This window comes from Anarhichas minor, unplaced genomic scaffold (assembly GCF_050575085.1).
Source record: "Anarhichas minor isolate MPS153535 unplaced genomic scaffold, ASM5057508v1 ptg000035l, whole genome shotgun sequence".
In the NCBI taxonomy this organism is placed as follows: domain Eukaryota; kingdom Metazoa; phylum Chordata; class Actinopteri; order Perciformes; family Anarhichadidae; genus Anarhichas; species Anarhichas minor.
This window is the reverse complement of record NW_027466481.1, coordinates 1,332,988-1,354,226: the sequence shown is the minus strand read 5'-3', so window position 1 is coordinate 1,354,226 and position 21,239 is coordinate 1,332,988. Positions and strand designations below refer to the sequence as shown.

Genomic DNA, 21,239 nt, shown 5'->3' with positions numbered 1-21,239 from the left:
TCTTGTAGTCTCAAGATGTATATAATATTTCAACAATTACTAGACATTGGTTTGGTGTCGAGTGCCCTATTGTTCCTCACTTTTAAATAGTTTTAACCAAATATCTCGATACACATTCTTCTGAGAAATTGGGGAAATCCCATCCAACTCACAGGAACCTTATGTCCTACAGGAATATTTACTGTAGAAGTTTACAAACCATTTCCCAAAACACTGTTATTTGCTCTATTTTCTTATTCCCCAAAAAGATATACGAGTGATCTATATCAAATGATGCACACACTCTCTAACATACCTGGCATCTCTGTAACTTCTTACTTGTTTTCTTATTTAAAGTATCTGAACACTATCGACTATTTCCTTAACGCAGTGTGCACATTGCAGCACCAGTTGAACAATAAGCTGTTTTTTTTTATTGACACACAACACAAACCAAACTTCTTTTATTATAAAAAGATCCATGTGATCTTATTCATAACGTTCATCTTAGCTTATGTTTGTCTGTTGACTTTCTTTTGTTTTTTTGTTAAATATGAGAAACCACAGTTCACAGTATAAATCACATTTATATTGTATTACAACTTACTGGTTTGAGAACATTCTTGTGTGATTCCCTCAGAAACGAAGTGAGGAGACTAAACTACAGTAATGCATACTGTAGTTTACAGAGAGAATCAACACCCTCTTGTGCTGATCGCCACTCCCCAGACACATCTTTCAAGAGATGTGCCATCCAGACACACCAGCAGTCTGACATGACTCAGTTGTTGGATTATTACTGCCGACCCTTCAATGCTGGTAAAACCTCCTATTTGTTTCAGAAACATAGAATCAAGTATCAGTCCTGCATATACTGATCAAGTCAGGAGTTGTGTATTTAAATCTCAAATATGTTGTATATTTTTTGGCTGTAAGGTAAGACCGAACTTTCAGAAAACTCAAATGATTGCAAGCTGTAAAATGTCTGACTTACCTTGTTCGTTCATGCAGTAGATCTGTACATACAAACTTAAGTACATCAACTTAAGCAGTCTACTTAAACTATTTCAAACTACTGGTAGATTTGTAACATCTTTATCATTTGCCAGATTTGCATACTTTTACTCTGCTAAATTTCATCTATTTTCTCTGCTATATTACTTTCCTTTACCTTATACAACACATTTACATTTTTTGTTATCCTTTATTTAACCAGAAAGACACAAATATAAATAGCAATATCTGTTCTGCCAGGGAGTCCTGGTCAAGAGTAAGTAAGTCTTTCAGCTCATTCCAAGTGTGCTGTAATACAGTTGATGGTTGATATGGTTAGTAGTTGTATATTGGTAGTAAACATCTTCTTGTTTGCCTCATTTGATAAAGTATCAGTGGAGAGAAGCACATTATTCTCCAGCTACAGTAATATTATACTGTGACAATAACTGAATCTAATGTTCCCCTTGAAACAGGATTTATTCTGCATTACCCTGGCTATTCATATTGTAATAGTAAACCATAAAATAGAAATGAACAGATATCCCTTTGTGTCCAGTACTGTACCTCTCTGTAGGATCATCAACCTCACAAGAAAACATGACCGGTTCTAGAAAGGCTTTCCTCATATGCTGTCTACTGCAAGGTCGGCTTTTCCACATATTTGTGGCACATTTACTAGACTACTTGTTTGAATTCTTATTTTTGTGTTGACCATGGCAGGTATTTATATTGTTGCTATTGCTTCACCTCAGGTAGCTTATGCCAAGACTTTGCAGCCGTCCTGCCTCAGACAGTAGAGGGACTAAGTGGATCCTGTGTGATGGTGCCCTGCGCTTTCAGCTTGCTCTCAGGTTGGGATCACAACCTGGATGATTCCTGTAAAGCCATTTGGAAGAGAGGCTGGAGTCGAACGCAGGTGTTTGACTCCAGCCTCACTGGAGAACATGCAAGCTTAAACGTCCTGCAAGGAAACCTAACGGGCAACCTGCGGGAGAAGGATTGCACCACCGTCTTCGACAACCTGCCGTCGGACCATTATGACCGATATTACTTCAGACTGCAGTGTGACAACGATTTGAAGTTCAACTTTCCAACGAACGTCCTTATCACCACCCAAAGTTTGTGGAGTGTCCTGTTACTCTTACATGTACAACCCACATCCTTTGGTATCTCTCATGCCATTTCCTTGTTTGTTTACTCCTCAGATTCAATGCCTAAACCGGCCATAACTCCATCCAGGCTAGAGGTAGAAGAAGGAGCCCCAGTGAGGTTGCACTGCTCGGCTGTAGCTCCCTGCCCCGTTCTTCCCCCTGCTCTGACTTGGACCCCCGCTATAGGTGACATTGAGGAGAACACAGAAACTAAATCTGTGACATCCGTTATGAACTTCACCGCTTCTTACCTCCACAATGGACAGAGGTTCTCGTGCACTGCTCTCTACAACCGACAAGCTGGCAACAGTGACCTTCTGTATGAAAAAAGTTTGACCCTCCGTGTTCTTTGTGAGTAGGTTTCTATAGATTTCTATGACATATTTTTATATTGTGGAAAATACACATATTCAATTAATTGTCTCTAGACTCTAGAGCTAGATGAGAAGATTGATACCACTCTCGTATCTGTTAAATATGAAGCTACAGCCAGCAGCTGGTTAGCTTAGCTTAGCACAAAGACTTGAAGCAGTCTAACAGCTAGCCCGGCTTTGTCCGAAAGGCAAAAAAAATCTGTCTTAAGCTCACTAGATTTTCAAAATTCTCTTCCAGATCCTCCAAATAACACATCGGTCAGCTACTCCGGTCCTGTGAAGGAGGGCAGCTCAGTGACCCTGACCTGCAACACCAACGCAAATCCAGCCGTGGACAGTTTCGCCTGGTACAAAGTGGATGGAGATCAGGTGACAGCAGTGGGTTCTACGAACAGGCTTTCAACTACGGTCTCCGAAGTGGACAGCAAATTTTACTGCCAAGTCAGCAACGGATATGGAAACCAGAACTCATCCACCACTCAGATAGACGTACAATGTAAGTTAGAGTGAAACAGAAACACAGATGACACATTTTGACCAGCAACATGGACTGAACCCATACTTGTGTGTCTTTTTTCCCAGTTCCTCCCAAGGAAACCACAGTAATCGTCAACCCCAGCGGTCCCATACTGGAAGGCAGCTCTGTTTCTCTGCTCTGTAGGAGCCGTGCGAACCCACCCGTGACCAACTACACCTGGTACAAAGATGACGAAGAGGATAAGGAGCCTGGATCAAGCTGGGTTATAAACAGTGTTGACCCGAGCCACAGTGGTGACTACCACTGTGTGGCAAAAAACGAGCTGGGAGAGGAAATGTCCGCACCGACTCAGCTGGACGTTCAGTGTAAGTTGATTTTCCACAGTAAGGACATTGATTTACACTGATGACAAACAACAAAACTGTATGTTTCCAGTTTGTTCATATGCTGAATATGGCTCTACTGTTTATCCAGCTTTGGCCACCCGAGCACTATCTGAAGCCAAGTCTCAGAGCGCTACACGACAGTGTCTGGACTGTGGACAGTAACACATTGTTGCATCGCGTGACAAAACCACAAAATCCTTTCTATGTCAGTGGTCCATCATGACTGAGCTCTGTTGTACGTCCACATGTGTGCTAGTGTGTAAATGTATGTGTAGATGTTTTGTTTGGTTTCTGTCCTTATTCAGACGTCATTTCCAGAAAATGAAAGTGTTCTCTTTCCCTTTGAGTTTCTCTGCATACTTGGTGATTTATTTGTTTTACTTTCTGCTTCTCAAATTGAAGTTCATGTTCTCTTAAACTCTGACCAGTGAAGAGCTGTTGTCCTTGCAAGAGATGGGAATTTTTGGCACCATATCTGGTTCTGTTTGTTATGTTGTAAATCTGAGTCCGCCATCATCACTGGTCTAGAAAACCCTATTTTTTTCACTCCAAAAGCCCCCAAAAAGAAAACTGTGAATATTGTCATAATCTCAGTATCATCCAACACTCTTTTTCTGAAAGGTATCACATTGTGTGACACCAACTTAAGGTCCTGAATCAAACCATGAAATTATAAATCTTGACAGCCCAAGAACCTGTTGTGAATCAACCTAAAAAAACATTTTTTGGGGGGAAAATTGATTATGTATTCCCATTTAAATGAGCAAAAACCTTGGATGACTAACACAAGCACTTATCTTTTCAGATCCCCCAAAGAACACCTCAGTGTCAGTTGACCCCTCTGGTCCAGTGCTGGACGGCAGCTCCGTTACTCTGACCTGCGCAAGCATCGCCAATCCAGCAGCAGTTAACATCACCTGGTTCAGAGTGGCTGCAAGAGAAAAGGAGGCGATGGGCTCTGAGCGAGACTTCACTTTCAATGTGACCAAACTCTCGGAGGATCGGTACTACTGTGAAGCTCTGAATGTCCATGGAGCTGAATACTCAGAGCTTACCAGTATTGATGTCACATGTGAGATTTATTTATCTATTGTTCATTTTGAGCCTTTATTTTTCCCAACATGTTTGACAAAGCATGTACAAATAGACAATTGCCTTTTTCCATCTCAGTTGCTCCAGAGATTCTGCCTTCTTCACGCTGTGTCAAGATTTTATCCCTGATCCGATGTTCCTGCGACAGCCGGGGGAACCCACCTCCCTCCCTGATTTGGGAATTGGCTGGGGAGGCTGTCAATCACTCTGCCGCCATCCCAATCAAGGAAGTTCCTCTTGGGAGTGTTGGTAGGAGGAGCCTAATCACCCTGTACCATCTGGACGAAGGCATGCCCTCTCTAGCCTGCCTCAGCATCAACTCACTGGGCTCCCACGGTTTCGTATTCAACGTGTCCTCCAGCGAAACTCAGCTAGGTAGAGGAATCTGCACGATGTTGCATTTATATTTGGCTTTTCTTTTGTATGATCTGGCTCTCTCTGGTTTTACTGACTGATATGGTTTGTGGGGACTTTTCAGGCCTCCATGCTTTGTCTCTATTAATCGGCTCTTCAGTGGGAGCCCTGGGGATGCTGCTGGTGTGTGTCCCGCTGTTGCTATTCTTTTGCAGGTGAGAAACATGAAAACACAACTGAAAAGAGAGCAGCTAACACCCTTAATGCTTTACTGTTAACAGGACATTTTGGAAACTGGTTTCAAAATGAGACGAATGCATTTTGAGGTTGTCGTCAACGATGTGAGCGATTTCAGTGAGCAACCATTGCTGCCACAGAACATTGCTAAATACAACCATTAAATAGGAGACTTGTAAAATATTGCACATAAACTATTGCTTTTTTGTGTTGGTTGTAGGAAAAGGAAAAGAAGTCTTTCACCAAAAAAGGGATTAGTGGACACTTCCGACATTTTAATTGCTAACGGGGTGAGTTTACGTCTTACATTTTCATTTTGGTGAAAACATACAGACGCATGAAAACAGGAACCTTCACACATCCACAACATTTAAAGTACCAGTCAAACATTTCAGTATAGTATGTCAGACAAATATCAAAACGGCAAAATATAGTATGTCAGAAAAATGTCATCGTATAGTATTGCATTAATATGTCATGTGTAGTATGCCATAAAAAAAACAATATTCTAGTAAACCAAATCCTAATATAGTATTTCCTAAAAAACGTCATAGTATAGGATGCCATTAAAAAAGGCAAATCATCATGCCATAGAATTAAATCAAATTAAATTACCAGCTGTGGTGAACTTGAATTCATGTCAGTCACACTACATTTGCAAAGATGAGTGTAGAACTGCAGCATCCTCTTCTCCCTCCATATACTTTGCACCTTCCAAATACTGTTTTTTCTGATTGATAGCTTAACACACTTTTTTTCTCTCTGATGGTGAACTGGTTGCCGGTACTAAACTAATTAAGAATTGTTTCAAACTCTATGATATAGAATTTTTTTTGTGTACTGTGAACAAAATCTAGCCGACTCTCGGGCATATTGTTCAGTCTTACGTAAAAGATATAAAGATAAAATGTTGGTTTAAATGGAGGGGATGCAATCTAATTGGGCCGAAGTGTGTAAAGAGAATTACTATCTCTTCTCCTCTCCATTACTAAAGTACATCTCTTGTTTTCTTGTAGACCAACTCATCAAAAGTGGATGTGATTTATGACAATAAAGCCACTCTGGAAGAGGAAGGAATAGTTGCGGAAGATACTGTTCACTACACCAATGTGGACTTTGCTAAACTCCAGGCTATGTCAGAGGGTACGCTTGGTGAAGGCGAGATCAGAGGCCTGGCCTCCAAGACGGCTGAGTATGCTGAGATCCGCCTGGACTCCAGAGGAAGCAATGAAGGAGACGCAAAGGAAGAAGAGGCAGTCGCTGACGCCTACTTGGGAAAAGGGAAAGACACTGATGGTCTCATAGGATAGGTCAGTGAAAGAGTTATGGCTTAACTTTAAAGGAAATGATATCCGAAACAAAGAAGTCTGGACTTCAAACAGCTATAGGACTTTACCATGTCAGCAGAGCTCGGTCTGCAGCAGTGGAGGTAGAAACTACTGCAGACAACCTTATTTAACGTGAGTAATGTCACACACTTGTGGCTTCAAGTTTCGCTCTCACCATGAAATGAAATCCATATAGTAGGTAGTTACCCCACAATCAACCATAACAGTAAATGTTTCCTTTAAACTTCTGACCTTTATTCTTCTGTGTGATTCAACACTACAGATAAATGCTGCCACGTTTATCATGTTACTGTTTGTATCTAATATTCTAATTGTAACTTTTGTCTCACAGTTCTGTTGATTTATTTAAAACCTTTGTGCAGAGTGAAGATGTCACCACAGAGTATGTCACACTTTTTTTTTTTTATTAATCATTTTGCATTTGTTTTCTCTTAAAATACATAAATATGTTTGAGCTTGTTTATAAAAAGAAGAAGCTATTAAGTTGGCATTACATTTACATTACATTACAGTCATTTAGCAGACGCTTTTATCCAAAGCGACTTACAATTCAGATTCTATCACATTTCTACACCGTAGGCACAACTACGGGAGCAATTTTGGGGTTAAGTGTCTTGCTCAAGGACACATCGACATGCGAGTAGCAGAGCCGGAGCCGGGGATTGAACCGCCGATCCTCTGATTGAAAGACGGCCCTGCTATCCACTTAGCCACAGTCGCCCACTGGCAGTTATACAAGAGCTGAATTCAAAGCGTGTTATGGAATGGGGCATTATGCACGTGGCGCATTGTTTCCGAATGCATATTTTGGAAACAAGCCTCAGTAAAGGAACTGCTGCACAACATTACAACATTAAAGCCATGTCATCTTGTACTGTTCACAAATGTCATAGTAATATCAATACACTTTACAAATATGTTCATTTATCCATGCATTGGTCACTTACAAAACATCAGAGTAGAGTGATACAACCCCGATTCATCGATTGGCTGTACCTCTAAAGTATCTGTACCTGTAAGAGTATCTCAACTATCTCAAATTTTGACCTCAGAGTACTGTGTCTCATCTTCATCAGAGCTGCTGGAGTCTCTGACGACTCGCTGATGTCCAGGCTTTGCCTTGAAGCTCACCTGCGAATAATTGACCTGTACTTCATCCTCACTGGTGTCTGTGTCATAGTCTATTGGATTTGGAGCTCTGGCTGCGCTGGCGTTCTCGTAGTCCTCCGGTCTGTCTTCAATCTAGGAGAATAACAGAGATTGTCACCAGATCATTTGTGTCATAACTTCTTATAGTATATGGATTTTATGCCAGCAAAAATTCACATCAACACACATTTAATGCTTGTGAGGACTGGAAGATGTTTTCCTTAATTAAGTGATCGTTTTACTGGGAATTAATTCAATTAAAACAGGAAACGTCTTCTTTACAACAGTATTGTGGACACACCGATGTGATATACAGGACATACTTCTTCTATTCTAGATTTTGAAAGGCAGCATTTGTGTAATTTATTATATCAGGAAGCACAAAATAGATCAACCATCAACATGATTTAGACATTATTGCCATGATAACGCATAAGTATTTGGTTTCTGACCTTTGTAGGTGGCTTTTTCTTGGACACCTTAGCATACACATCTTCCACGTTTGCCGGAAGAAGAATTTTGTTTCTAGAACAACAAATACCATCATAAATATTACATATCACATATATTTGCCATGTATTAATACCTTTCTTGTTATTGTTGTTGTGTCTTAAATAAAAAACATTCTCACTTTTGCTTATTTCCAAAGTGTAAATAAGCGTAGTTGAGAGAATCGTCCTGTGTGTGTCCACCTTGCTGTCTGATTATTTTTTGTACAGGACGACCCTGAGCAGAGACAGACAGAAGACATCAGTGAATGTACTGTAACGAATGAATCGGTTAATTCATGCCTTGAACAACAAGCTGTAGGTCCTCTGGTCATTCATTGCTCCACAATACTGAATACTGAATGGTTTCTGTGAGGACAGAGCTACAGCACAGTGGCCAAAGCAACTTCAGCTTGATCATTGAAAGACACATCCGGCTCTCTAAAATAGAGCTACACAAACGATAAAGGCCAATGCAGATGTTTGCATAGTGGTTTTGCAAACACTAATATTTGTGTTTTATGTGTTTAACTTATATTGTATGGATGCTATAAAAAAGTCATAGTATGATATGCCAAAGTAAAATGTCAGAAGAAAATGTCAAATGCAGTCTTAGTATTGTATGCCCGAAAAAAAAAGTTATGTTAAATGTCATAGTAACAGTCAGTATAGTATTCCACAAAAATATCATAGTATTGGTATAAAAAAAATAGGATTAAAAAATGTATGGTATGCCATGAAAATATCATGGTAAATTATCATTGACTTCTGAGTCATTCAAGAATTGTAACTTAAAACTTATTCAAAAACATATTTTACATGCGGCCCTTTTATTCTTCTGTGTAAAATGTTATGAAAAATGTCATTAGAAAAGTCCCAAACAGCCATAGTATAGCACGCCATAAAGCAAAGTCACCTTAATTGATACTAAATTGATCTCAAAATGTTTTATACTTTTTAGGACCCTGTGAACACCCTGCAGGAAAGATGGACAACATTATGGGATTTGCAGAAAAGAAAATGCAGTAGAGGCAGAAATGGCTTGACTTTTTCTGCCTGAACACTGGCCCCGATAATTTCCATAGCAAGACCTTCTCCACCCGGTAAACACCGACATCTTTCATTCTGTAGTTTCTGTTTGAACCTAAAGTTTCCAAGCCCAGGCTGAGATAACCATTAAGGCATCACCAGGTTTTTTTCTCAGACTTAAAAAAGCTCCATTCCAGGCTAAGTAGTACTGATGACAAGTATTTAAGTGTGTAGGTAGATTACCTAATAATAAAACATAATTGACTTCTTAAATTGTGTTTTTTAGTAAATTCTTCCATATGCAACTGCTTTCATGTATTGTTTTCTGTGGAATTTTAAATTGCTTGACTCACTTGTTGTCCGGAGGGCAGATTCACAGTGCTGTAAACACTGTTGATGTTGGATGCAGGCCTGTAGAACAACAATGGCGGCAGGAATAAAAACACGCATACTCATAATAAATGACAGGGAGGACTGTCATTGTGCCATTTGTGTCTGAAGGTTCTTAAATGGATGCTTTGACTGCAGCATGAGCAGCATCATCCAACTCTCTGTCCCACAGAGTGTGCCTTGTCCTGAGTGGGGACAGTGTGTGTGTGTGTGTGTGTGTGTGTGTGTCTGTGTGTGTGTGTGTGTGGCTGCTGTCTTACGTGCTGTCTGGACGAGGCTGGCATCGTTGGGCATTGGGACGGTGCGTCTGGTCTGGCAAGAGGTCATCTCTGCTCCTGAAAGGCTCTACCATACCGAGGTTGCTCATCCGATTCCTCCTCCCGGCGCCATTCCACCAACCCTGAATTGTTTTACACCGACACATAAACAAAGAGCGTCAGTTTTTTTTCTGGATCGGTTCAATAAAAAAGTAGAAAAAATTGCACAAATGAGTCATCACCAGAAAACCAAAACAGGGCAGTGTGTTCGTAGTTCCTTGTTGCTCTAATTTCTTCTTCTTGTGTCTGAAAACATAAAGGGACATGATAGTGGTTGTATACACCAATTATACATGCCAAATCATCTCTGAAATGTATTTGTTTTCATACTTTACCTGTAGACAATGACCATCGAGACAATGATGAGCAGAATAATAACAAAAAGGATGATGAGCAGGGTCTTCATTACGTTTCCTGTGGTTAGAAAAGAAAGCATCAGTACGTAGACACAGATGTGTGAAAAAGAAGTATAGTTTTAAACGGCTGTGATTTAATCAGATGAAGACACACGGCCTTGAAATTCACTCACGGTCAAACAGACTGACTGGGTCAGACGATCTTTGACCCATTTCATTCTTTGTGATGCAGTAGTAGACTCCCGGTTTGTCTGAATACACTGTGTAGCTCTGACGGTCAGACACCTTTTCGTTCCTTTCGGCCTTCATCTTATGCCATGAATATTGTGTGACTTGGGGATAGCTCTGACTGCTGCAGCTCAGCGTCACAGAACGCGTCCCGTCAGGCTTCTGATGCTCTGCTCCTGTTGTGATCCTTGTGTGCTTTGGAGCATCTAAGCAGGGACATTTAGGATAAAATGATTTACTCAATATCTAAGTGTTCAAAGATCATACAGCAACGACAGCACAAATGAGAATATAATCTAAAGCTTCTGTGTGTAGAATTAGAAAATTTCCTTTTGGCATCCCCCAGTGGTGGTTTTTAAAAAGAGACACTGTGGCAAAGCAATGAACCGCGCACACCATTTAACGTATACCACAAGAACAACTGAAAGATGCTGTAAACTCAAATCCTCACAGAGTGGCTTTAGATGTACTTATTGTAATGTTTGTTTAACTTTCTCTGCAATTGAATGAATAGACGCTATAATAAAAAAAAACTGTTGTGGTTGTTATTTTTACTTGGGGGGGATTTGAGGGCAGACATGTGATTTAAATAAATGTGTCAACCAACAGCTATTCTCTACATCACATTAAATGGTACCCTCAGAGTTTTTTTTTATATATCCAATAGCGCTATGGAGCAATGTTTTTGCAGTGCACTTTACTGCCAGGTTCCAGGTTTGCTCAGTTACTGACAGCTGATAGTAGCAGCGCACCAAAATATGTAGCAATGCGCTAGAAAAAGGGAGCCAATGTGGATCTAAACAGTGACTAAAGAATTCAACATGTTTACGAGGCTGTGTGGATTCACAGTGTGTTTTGGGGAGAGACACTGAATGTAAACGTATCTCCTTGTGTGTCTTTGCACCATCCTGAATGCATCAGTCTACTCACACTTGACTTTAACCTCAGTTTGGTTTGAGTTTCCAGTTCCAATGTCATTACTAGCTTCACAGCTGTACAGTCCGCTGTCGGAAGGACTGACAGAGTTTAGAGTGAAGGTCTGCGTCCTCTGGAGGATTTTACTCTTGCCATCAGTCACCTTCATCCAGGTGACAGAGGTCACGGGTGGGCAGGACCGAGCGCTGCAATCTAGAGTCAACGACTTGTTCTCATTCACAACGAGGGCAGGCTGAGCTTTTACGGTCACGTCTTTGGGACAATCTGCATTTACCAAAAAAGATTGTAAAAAAGAGAGGAGTCAGGTATAATGGACGGCATAGTTATTACCATCAACAAAAACATTTAACAACTGATTAACATCAATATACTATAACTGTTTTAATTTAGTCAGAAGGGGACAATTCAAGGTATGTCTTGGTACAATAAGGTGGTAGATTATATAAACAGGGAAACCTCCACACCTGTACAATGCATTCCTATGTACAATTACCTCACAACTTGGAGAGAATTTGATTTAAATGTTGTAATTTTTAAGGCCATAGTTTGTGGTGGAGGTGCATTATATGTAGAGGTCTATTTAACTGAATACACCACTGTGTAAAATATACACAGTGGTGTGTTCAGCTAAAAATATTTAATTAAAATTAGCAATACTACACTATAGAAATACTCCATGACAAGTAGAATCCTGCATTTATAATTGAACTAATGCAGTACAATAGTCTTAGCCGGAAAATGCAATTCACGTATCAGAAGTAAAAGTATTCATTAGTATTTGAATGTCTAATGCTAGTTTGAACTACTTTATATATTGTTGCAGTTTATCTATAACAGTGCATTATATTTTCTCATTTAATGTTTTCGATGTGAAATCACAATTTTCAAAGTAACTAAACTGTTCATCAAATATACTTAGTGGAATATAAATACAAGTCTGAAAAAAATGCAATAAAAGCACATGTACCTCTAAACTGTACTTAAGTACTCAGTGTAGTACTCGAGGAAATAGATGTAGTTACTTTTTGCCATACATTTTACAGTTGTATAAGCTGCTCATTGTACATTACGGTTCATTCAGAACCACGACACTTGACATGTAATCAGAATGACTTATTTTCACATGGAAAGAATAGAAAATAAAGATCTACTTTGGCCATTTGAATTTAAGTTGTTTTTCTTTTCTTACTGAGATCGAATGATTATAACTTTATGGAAAGATTTGGTTTTGATGATTTGTTTGATAAGCAAAAAAACAATGCACCGCTGAATTACTCACAATTCACCACCAACTTCTTCCGCTCGCTTGTCTTTGAACCTTCGCTGTTTGTGGCGTCACAGGTGTAAAAGCCTGTGTGGGTTGACGTTACATTAAATGCATGCTGGAGAGTGTTGGACAAATCATTATAAGGGTGAGTGACATGGGGTTGTGAAGACTGAGGATTTGATTCGGAAGTCCGTTTAAAAGTAAGTATCGAGCGTGGTAAGCTTTCAACAGTGCATCTGATGATGATGAGCTGACCCTCCCTGACCTCAGTATCCATAGACAGCGTGAGCTTGGTGGGAGGATCTGTAGAGAGAAAGCAGCTGTAAGATTTTCAGGAGCATTCATTCATTGTTTAACATGATAGCATAGCAGCAGTCCATGAAGAGGAGGTCAACTTATGTCTAAAGAGCAGTGAAGAGTTTTACATTTCAGGTAATGCACTCATGTCTGTCTGTTGAATATAGGCCCACAACTATCAGTAATGTAGCTTAGCTTAGCACAAGGACTGGGAACAGATGGAAACAGCTAGCCTTGCTCTGTAGCAAAGGTAACAAAGACGGCCAATCGGCGTCTCTACAGTTCACTAATCAACAAGATATATCTGTTTTGTTTTTCTATTTGTATAGATTGTTTGAATCAATCAGGCGTAAATGCTGATTTTCTAATGATCAAACTTGATGTAGAAATTAAAAAAAAATACTTAAATATCACAGAACATAGTCAGCATTATATAATTACTTACAGAGTACATTTATGCACACTAGCTCACTATCGTCCCCTGTATTGATGCTGTTGGTTGCATTGCACCTGTAACAAGCGTCATCTGTTCTTTTTACTGTGTCCAAGCGTAGTTCTTTTTCTGTAGTTGTCTTGGACTTCCACTGTGAGGAGTCAATCTGTTTGTTGTTGTTGTTGAGTCGGTACCAGGAGTACCTAGACGGGGCAGGATTGGCGTCAGTCTTACAATTGAATGTAAGAGATTTACCAACTCCCACACTTTTGTCATTTATACTGGTGGAAATGGTTGTCTTCCTCGGGCCGTCTGAAAGAAAGAGTTAACTGTTAGCATGCTTTCTGTGGTGATACATTCTGTGGATTTATTTAATTTTCTCCGTCATCATCAACTCTCTGACATACATGCAGCACAAGGAGCTGTGGAACTTACATTTAACTTCAATTTTCAATGGCACTGATGTTCCATTTCCCACAGTGTTAGTGGCTCTACATGTGTAGGAGCCTCTGTCTTCGGGCTCGATCCTCTCAACAACATACCGCTCATGTGTCTGCTTCTGAGCAACAGCTTTCCCATCTTTTAACCAATCGTAGGTGTGAGGTTGTGGGTTGCTTCTCTTCACATTACATGTCAAAGTCATTGTATCTCCTTGTATAAATATGGAAGAAGGTGACTTCACCTCAACTTCAGGAACATCTGAAACAGAATATTTCATTATTTCTTGAGGCTGAATCACAATGAGAATCCTCAAAGATATCTGTAGTGAACATCAACTTAATAATTATCGTTCACGATTTAACTTTTCTTTTTTTTAAATGCCACAGGAAAATATCAAAAAAGTAGAGTAGTATTCGAAGAGTTAAAACTACTAAGAACCACAAACACAAGGAATTAAGGAAATTAAGGAAAACATAAGAAATACTCACATTTAACACTAATATTGACTGGTTTTGATTCTATTGTCCCCTGTTTGTTTTTAGCTTCACAATGGTATTCTCCATTCTGTGACTCTGTAATGGATGTGATCCCCCATACTGCCCCTGTTCCAATTACTTCCTTTTTATTTTTGAACCATGTGAAGTTTGGTTCTGGACGTCCTTTGGCGGAGCAAGTGAGATTCACAGATTGTCTTTCCACAACGTTTTCAGGGCTTATTTTAGCCGATGTGTCTTTGGGAGCATCTGTGTAAACACATTCAAAACAAGTCAGGAGAAATCAGTCAACACACAGCAAGCTTGGGGGGATTGTTTACAGAAATGAAATATGAATAACAATAGAGCCGGAGTATATATATCCTTCTCAGATACAAAATGTAAAGATGCATGCAAGTGCAATCAGCTGCCAAAAATGCACTTCATTTATTTATCTTAATATTATTACTGAAAACCTCAAGACAGAGTAATTCTGCTTGCTAATTCTGATCCTAAAGGAAGGAACATTTAAAGGTAGCACTTTTTATACTTAAGTGAAAGTACAAAAGTATTAGCATGACAATGTATATAAAGTACAAAAAGTAGTCAATATGCAGAATGGTCAATTTCAGAATATGCATATTATATTGAATCAAAATGATGCATTAATGTGTACATCACTTTAAAGCTGCAGCTGATAAAGGTGGGGCTTATTTATTTTACTATATATTCAGCTGGATACTTGTGAATTTCACCAAGGGATCAATAAAGTTTTATCTAAGTTACCGTCCATCACCGGTAACGGTAGACAAGACATAAATAAACTACATTCGTGAACTTACATTCAACAGTTAAACTGATATTGCGAATCAAATTATTGTCTGTGTCATCTGTCTGGCATGAAAACTCCTTCCCATCATCCTGCCAGTTGACAGTAAAACTGACTGTGGTGCTGTTCTGCTTTCCATTCATTTGCTGAGTTGGAGACAGTTGTGTCAAACCTCCAATCTTTGGGCTTGAAGGACACAAACTCAAAGTGGAGCATGTGAGGTTTATAGTGTCAGATTCGTTTACGACAGGCGGTTTCTCAAAAGTGATCAGGCACAGATTCTCTGAAAGTATATAAATGAGACAATATCAGCAGAAATATCACGGTGAATACACAGAATAGCCAGTGTTAGTAAACTATAATCAATTCAGTACAAATAAACATTTTTAACAGAATAATCAGTTTTTTTTCTTCTGTCTTAAACACTTATTATGCCTGTAGATGCATGTACTAAGTTACTAAGGTGAATACTGACTGAATTACTGAGGCTGGTAAACTATGCAGAGTGCAGTAAAAACTGCTCTAGACTCCTAAATGATGTTATTGGCTAAGTTAAAACTCAAGGATTCAAATAACCAGTTTCAGAATTCAAGTTAAAGCTGGATACACATTTTCTTATTATTTCCTAGGGTGTGACTGAAAAGAAAAGACACAATGTTTAGATAAAATCTCTATATTTTGAGACAGTTTCCACAAAATTGCAATAATAAACATTTAGTGAGTATGAGATCCGTAGCCTCATATTAAGGTTGTTGTAGTAGTTTGGTCAGATAACTTAGTATTGTGTGTAATAATCAGACATTACAGTGAAACAATTCATAAAAGGGGAGCTCGGATGGACTGACAAACCCCATATGACAATAGAGAAACATGGGCTACTTTTATGATGACTGGGTTGATTTAATGACTGTTTGGTGTCAGTCAAACAGGCAGCACTGGTATACCTGTATGTGTAAACAGGAGAGCTAAACCTGTCAGCTTGTTATGTACAATCAATACGGCATCAGAAGCCCACTGACACAGGAGGAGGAGGGAGAGCTGGCTCCATTCCGATTCTTTTACATTTTTGAAATTGTTTACACTATGACATCATGACCCCGTCATAATGTTTTGACGTCCTGTAAAAGTAGGACTTTTAACTCTACAATTATTTGTCTCAAAATATAAAAATGTATTCTTGACTTTTTTTTGTCAAACATTTATCATATTACTGAATCTCAACTCAACCAATTCAATCATTTCTGCCTCCAGACCAGCTCATCTCTTAATATTTGCATAACTCATTCATTGCTATCCATTTTCTGAAAACATCTTCCAGTATTCAGGATTACCTTTAACTTCTAGTCTCACTTGTTTGGTCATCCACTTTACTTTTCCAACAAATCTGAAAGAATAGTTTCCATTGTCAGTTTTTTTCAGATCACAGATTAAAATACCGCACTTTTGTGAGGTTTGAAGATAACCGCTCCGACTTGAAGATAGAGAACCGATATATTTCACTCTGTCTGCAAAGTCTGTACTGACAGGACGTTCTGTGGTATTCATGCTGTAAATGACAGTGCCAGTCCAATCTGTTATATTCCACTGGCTATCCTTTATCCAAAACCAGTATGCACCAACAGCATTCACTTGAAGAGTGACTCTGCATTTGATTTCAATGCAGGACCCCTCTTTAGCTGTCAGGTGAGTGGCTTCGAGTTTGAAGAGGTTTTCTTCGCCACAAGAAAAATCTGTGATGGTGAAAACACAAGTGGAAAAGTCATAATGTAAGTGGCTTACATTATTTAATACAAATCTTCTTAAAGTATACATTGTTATCACAGTGGAGTAATACAATTCATACTTTTTATTACTGCCAGAAATACCAACCACCCGACTGTCTGAGCATTCATTTTTGTGTGGCACTAAAGCTTGATATCTGAAACACAAAAACAAAACAAAGACATTTGTGTACATTATTGTATCATCGTAACGCCATATAACTCTATAACTTCTTCTTTCTTTTACTCTGTAAAGTAGCCTTGATACCAAGTAGGTTTTTATCTATTTATTTAATGCAAATCAGCTATTCTGTTTTCTTCTTCCTTTTTTTTCATTTCATTTTTCAAGTTCTTTGAGTGTTCTGCGTTTATTTCCTCATTTCAAGATTGTTGGGAATTCTCGAGCAGTGCAAACATATAAGTGATCTTATCTTTCACAACTTGCAAAATGTCATGTTTGACAAAAAAAAAAAGATATTAGGCAAAATATTAAGGCTCCATGTTGTTGTGATTCCCAGCGTAGTTGTAATTATTGTGACTTGATACATCAGAAGCCAAACATTACATTTTAATGGTTTACTGGTTCAGTGTCTACTTGGAGGAATGTCGATGGTATTTGACATCAGCTGTTTGTTTCAAACACTTTCTTTTCTGCTTCATCAGCCGTACATTTAAAGAAGACCCATAATACACTTAGAGTGCAAACAGTACAATTCATTTATTTTACAAATTCTGTCATTTATCGCCCCAATATTGATACAGTGTTTTAAAGGCTTCATATACAGTAAATACTTCACTTACAAATGCCACTGTATTCTTGTGCATACAGCAAGAAGATAATTTGCTGGAGAAAGTTGAATCCAAATCACTGATAACTTAATACGTTTTCACATTCAATAAAAAAAGAAAAATACTCAGCTATCTCTAGACACAGACATCGTATCACCTTGATGATTGAAATAAACCTTCACAGACATAGATGACTTTTTAAGTTATATTATGCAGTCAAATAGAAAGAAAGATATCAAAATAAGCTTGTTCGTACCTCAGATGATCCACTTAAAGCAATCTGTAGCACACAGCATCCCTCCTACAGTAAGAATAAGATTAAGAAAAGGAAGTTTTCACAGTTGACCTAAACTCTTGTAAAATTTGCATGCCCCATCATGCAAGCCAGAGAACACAATCTTTTATAGTTGTACTGATGAAAATGTTGTAGTATGTTCTCCTTACACTTGCCCGCTGCGTGCATCTTCCTCTCACTTCCTCTTTAATGCTTTTTTTTTCAATCGTGAAAGTTACGGTTCAGGGAGGACCAACTCTATTACAGGCACTGATCAGCACTTACAGTATTTGACATCTATTTGCAGGATGCATGCTTACACAATATTTATAGTGTCCTTTAGTACTTCAAGCTCATCAAAATGAGTGAAAACTTTTCAAAAGTTTTCTGAAGTACTGTATAAATAGTGCGTTTCTCACATTGCAAAACATTAAAGTAAAGGGAAACCGCACATAAACAGGAAACCTCTACACAAAGACAAAAACAACAGACTTCACTTCCCCTCCTTAATAACAGCAGCCACAATCTTCTCGGCATCAGCCGCCATTTCGTCGATGGCGCCGTTTAAAGCTTGCAGCATGGCAGTGAAGGAGCGGCTGGCAGAACGGGCATGTCTGGGCATCGCCATCTCCACCAGCTTCGACGAAACCGCGGCCAAGTCCTTTTCTGCCGCCGCCAGACGCTTTTTCACTTCACCTTTAGTGACCTCCACTGACAGAACACAGGTCCGCAGCACTTTAAGTCCTGTTGGTTCCATCCCTCGCTGTCGGGCCAGTCGCTCGACCGATTCATCATCCAGGCACAGAGATAATTGTGCTTTGCTTAGAATCCGCACTGCTACACTTGAGTCCACCATGGAGGCCACAAAGGGAACGGGGATAGCTGACACCCCGCCAGATAGCGAGGCAGCTGCCCATACTAGGGCTTTAAATGCCTCCTTTTTCAGGGTGACCAGGGTGGAGGTAAGCGTCGGGAGAGCCAAGAGAAGTGCGTGGGCTCGGATCTCTGGAAGGTCTCTTCCCATGTCCTCCAACAGGCCGGGGAAGTCAAACTTCTCCAAGGTGGAGGGTCGCACCAGGTAGACTTTAGGCAGTGCCACACCCTGTGATGTCAGCACTTCTAAACTGGCTTTCCTCTCTTCTTCTAGGTTTTTTTCAGTGGCTTTTTCTGAAGCTAAGAGAATAAAGTACACTGTTTGTCGCTGTTGTGACCGGGCCTCGAGAAACACCGCCACGCTGTTGGGTTGGGGCGCCTGGTTGAACGTAATGAAGACGGCATTGTAGCGGGCAAACTTAACTCTGTCCATGTATCCCTCGGGTTCAAATGGAGAGGTGGATGGAACAGGTGGCAGATCCCACATGCGAAAGTCAGGGTGTTTAGGGCTTGGGTAGCCTGCCACCTCCTCCGGGGCAACAGGGGATTGAGACGGAGCTGCTCCATCGTCCCCAGAACTGAGGCCACGTAGGGAGTTTATGAAGGTGGCCTTTTCATCCCCACGGTCCCCTATCACAGCTAGGTTGATCCTGCTGATCAGGAGATCTTCCACTGCATCCTTGACATCAGATAACTTATTATGCTCTATGGACTCTTTGAGGGTCTCAAGGAGGTTCAGGCCTCTGAAAACATCAGACATTTCTGTGAAAAGACAGAGAATGTTAATATACTGTAACAAACAAAGCATTAAAACTGATCGGCTTTACCACACTGGTAAGTGTAACAATAGACGTGATGACATCTAACATATCAATAAAAATAGATAAAAGTGGCAACTTTTCAAATGGTACCTTGCAACATAATCCTAGAATAAATGTTAAAGCTAATTATGTTTCACCACTGGTTAAATAAAAAACAATAAAAAAGAAACACACCCCTTGTCCAATGGGGTGGTTGCTGGATCAAAGAAATATCTAACAGAATTAAAACAGATAGATCTGCACATCAAGTACCTCCCGTTATAAGGATGTTTATTGCTGACATCAATTTATCCGTTTTAATTCTAGAGCAACATTTCAAACCTGTAATGAAGGTTTCACACAGTCCATTCATAAAAGCAAACATCACAAGCTCAGGTCTGTGTAAAAATCATAAAGTGAAATGTTAGAAATGCATTGCTGTCAGTTTTACTCTTTTTACAGTCATTTTTAAAGCAATCAATTAGAATTTTTTTGGCAATGCAAAGTTTCGATTCAACACAACACTGCACATATATACTCGCCGGCGGGTTTCTGGAGGAGAAGCAGCCCTGTGGGTGAAGTATTTGTTCTCAGTTGTCAAATGTTGACTCTTCGGCGGCTCTGAATTACCAGCAGCGTCAGGTTGATCTATTTAAAGGTGTCCGTCCAGCTAGTGGAACATTCTAATCCTGTTAGCTCAGCCTTAATCCCAAATCACTTAAAGCGCATTCATGCACACTGTGTGTAAATGTAAAGCTATTTGCTTTCATGTATAGGCATCCAAGAAGGCACACACATTGATGAGCATATAAATAAAGATACAAGCATAATTAATGCTAGATTACTAACATTATTATTATTATTACGGTTCAAATCTAAGCACAACCGTTATCCAGACAAGAAAAGATGCCACAATTCATCAATATGATCATATAGTACCTTAAAAAACATGTACTACTTTTGTTCTCCTCACTGTCCACAATGATGAGATATGGGAAATTATGAAAGACTACCTTTTTGTAATTTAGGTATGAAGACTTGTGTAAGGTTGGAAAACAACCCAGAAAGTGCAATCAGCAATGTTACAGTTTCATTTTCTTTTCATTAACATTGAAAGCTGTTACACGGATTTTGTGTTTCCCCACAAAGGCCGTATGAAGGCACTGACCATAAAGAGGAACAACGTAATAATAATTAAGTTGAGGGATTTATGCATACTGTATGTGAGACTCTTGTGAGAAAAGCTGCACAGTTTTGCTTTCTTCTCTTTTCATTTTAAGAGGAACCCAGAATGCAAAACATCTGACACCTGGTTGATGCTATTTTAGGCTCACATCCTCTCACACAATGGTTTCCTGTCTTTTTGAAAGCAGAAGAGTTGTGAATTCAGGTTTACAGTATGTGAGTTCATCTCGAAAAACAAAGCAATTGGACTTGAAATCAAAATCTAAAAAATGATCTAAAGGCCAATATCAGATGAAATCAAATGTATTAGTCTTGCTTATTATTCATTATGTATGCAATTAACATTAAGATATTATCAGCAAAACATTTAAAATGACAAGGCTTGCATGCAAGTTATGTACCGGGGGCACTTTCTCACCAAACAGCAAATGATTGCAGAAAGAAGAACGAGAATCACAAATGCAATGATAATATCCAGCAGTGTAATATATATTTTTTAATTTCATGTTTTGATCTGGAACAAATAGGA

The 21,239-nt window shown here is 39.3% G+C and overlaps 3 protein-coding genes across 3 annotated transcripts; 1 reads left to right on the top strand and 2 right to left on the bottom strand.

Moving 5' to 3' along the window:
• The first annotated feature begins 1,572 nt into the window (after positions 1-1,572).
• On the top strand, positions 1,573-7,634 carry LOC142965634 (B-cell receptor CD22-like). Its single transcript, XM_076106672.1, has 10 exons — positions 1,573-1,618; positions 1,728-2,093; positions 2,181-2,477; positions 2,739-2,996; positions 3,083-3,343; positions 4,170-4,436; positions 4,535-4,831; positions 4,935-5,025; positions 5,268-5,337; positions 6,064-7,634. The coding sequence occupies exons 1-10, from the start codon at positions 1,573-1,575 to the stop codon at positions 6,355-6,357; spliced, it is 2,247 nt and encodes a 748-aa protein (XP_075962787.1). The 3' UTR covers positions 6,358-7,634.
• Positions 6,780-17,972, bottom strand: LOC142965633 (B-cell receptor CD22). The gene is made up of 17 exons (XM_076106671.1): positions 17,835-17,972; positions 16,873-16,947; positions 16,361-16,759; positions 15,043-15,312; positions 14,216-14,470; positions 13,722-13,985; positions 13,299-13,598; positions 12,569-12,859; positions 11,284-11,553; positions 10,299-10,559; positions 10,105-10,183; positions 9,952-10,015; positions 9,713-9,852; positions 9,416-9,473; positions 8,177-8,271; positions 7,998-8,070; positions 6,780-7,638 (listed from the first exon to the last, which is right to left on the bottom strand). The coding sequence occupies exons 2-17, from the start codon at positions 16,919-16,921 to the stop codon at positions 7,432-7,434; spliced, it is 3,075 nt and encodes a 1,024-aa protein (XP_075962786.1). The 5' UTR covers positions 16,922-16,947; positions 17,835-17,972; the 3' UTR covers positions 6,780-7,431.
• A 184-nt stretch (positions 17,973-18,156) lies between these two features.
• irgq2 (immunity-related GTPase family, q2) lies at positions 18,157-20,202 on the bottom strand. The gene has a single exon (XM_076106673.1). It carries the CDS (start codon positions 19,531-19,533, stop codon positions 18,346-18,348), a length of 1,188 nt encoding a protein of 395 aa, XP_075962788.1. The 5' UTR covers positions 19,534-20,202; the 3' UTR covers positions 18,157-18,345.
• Between the last annotated feature and the right edge of the window lie 1,037 nt (positions 20,203-21,239).

Coding starts and splice junctions, on each gene's coding strand:
- LOC142965634 (XM_076106672.1), top strand. CDS start 1,573: ATGACCGGTTCTAGAAAGGCTTTCCTCATATGCTGTCTACTGCAAG. Junction 1,619..1,727: donor CATATGCTGTCTACTGCAAG/GTCGGCTTTTCC, acceptor GCTTCACCTCAG/GTAGCTTATGCCAAGACTTT. Junction 3,344..4,169: donor GACTCAGCTGGACGTTCAGT/GTAAGTTGATTT, acceptor TTATCTTTTCAG/ATCCCCCAAAGAACACCTCA.
- LOC142965633 (XM_076106671.1), bottom strand. CDS start 16,921: ATGAATGCTCAGACAGTCGGGTGGTTGGTATTTCTGGCAGTAATAAAA. Junction 11,554..12,568: donor GAAGAAGTTGGTGGTGAATT/GTGAGTAATTCA, acceptor TGGTAAATGCAG/ATTGTCCCAAAGACGTGACC. Junction 10,184..10,298: donor CCCAGTCAGTCTGTTTGACC/GTGAGTGAATTT, acceptor TTCTAACCACAG/GAAACGTAATGAAGACCCTG.
- irgq2 (XM_076106673.1), bottom strand. CDS start 19,533: ATGCTTTGTTTGTTACAGTATATTAACATTCTCTGTCTTTTCACAGAA.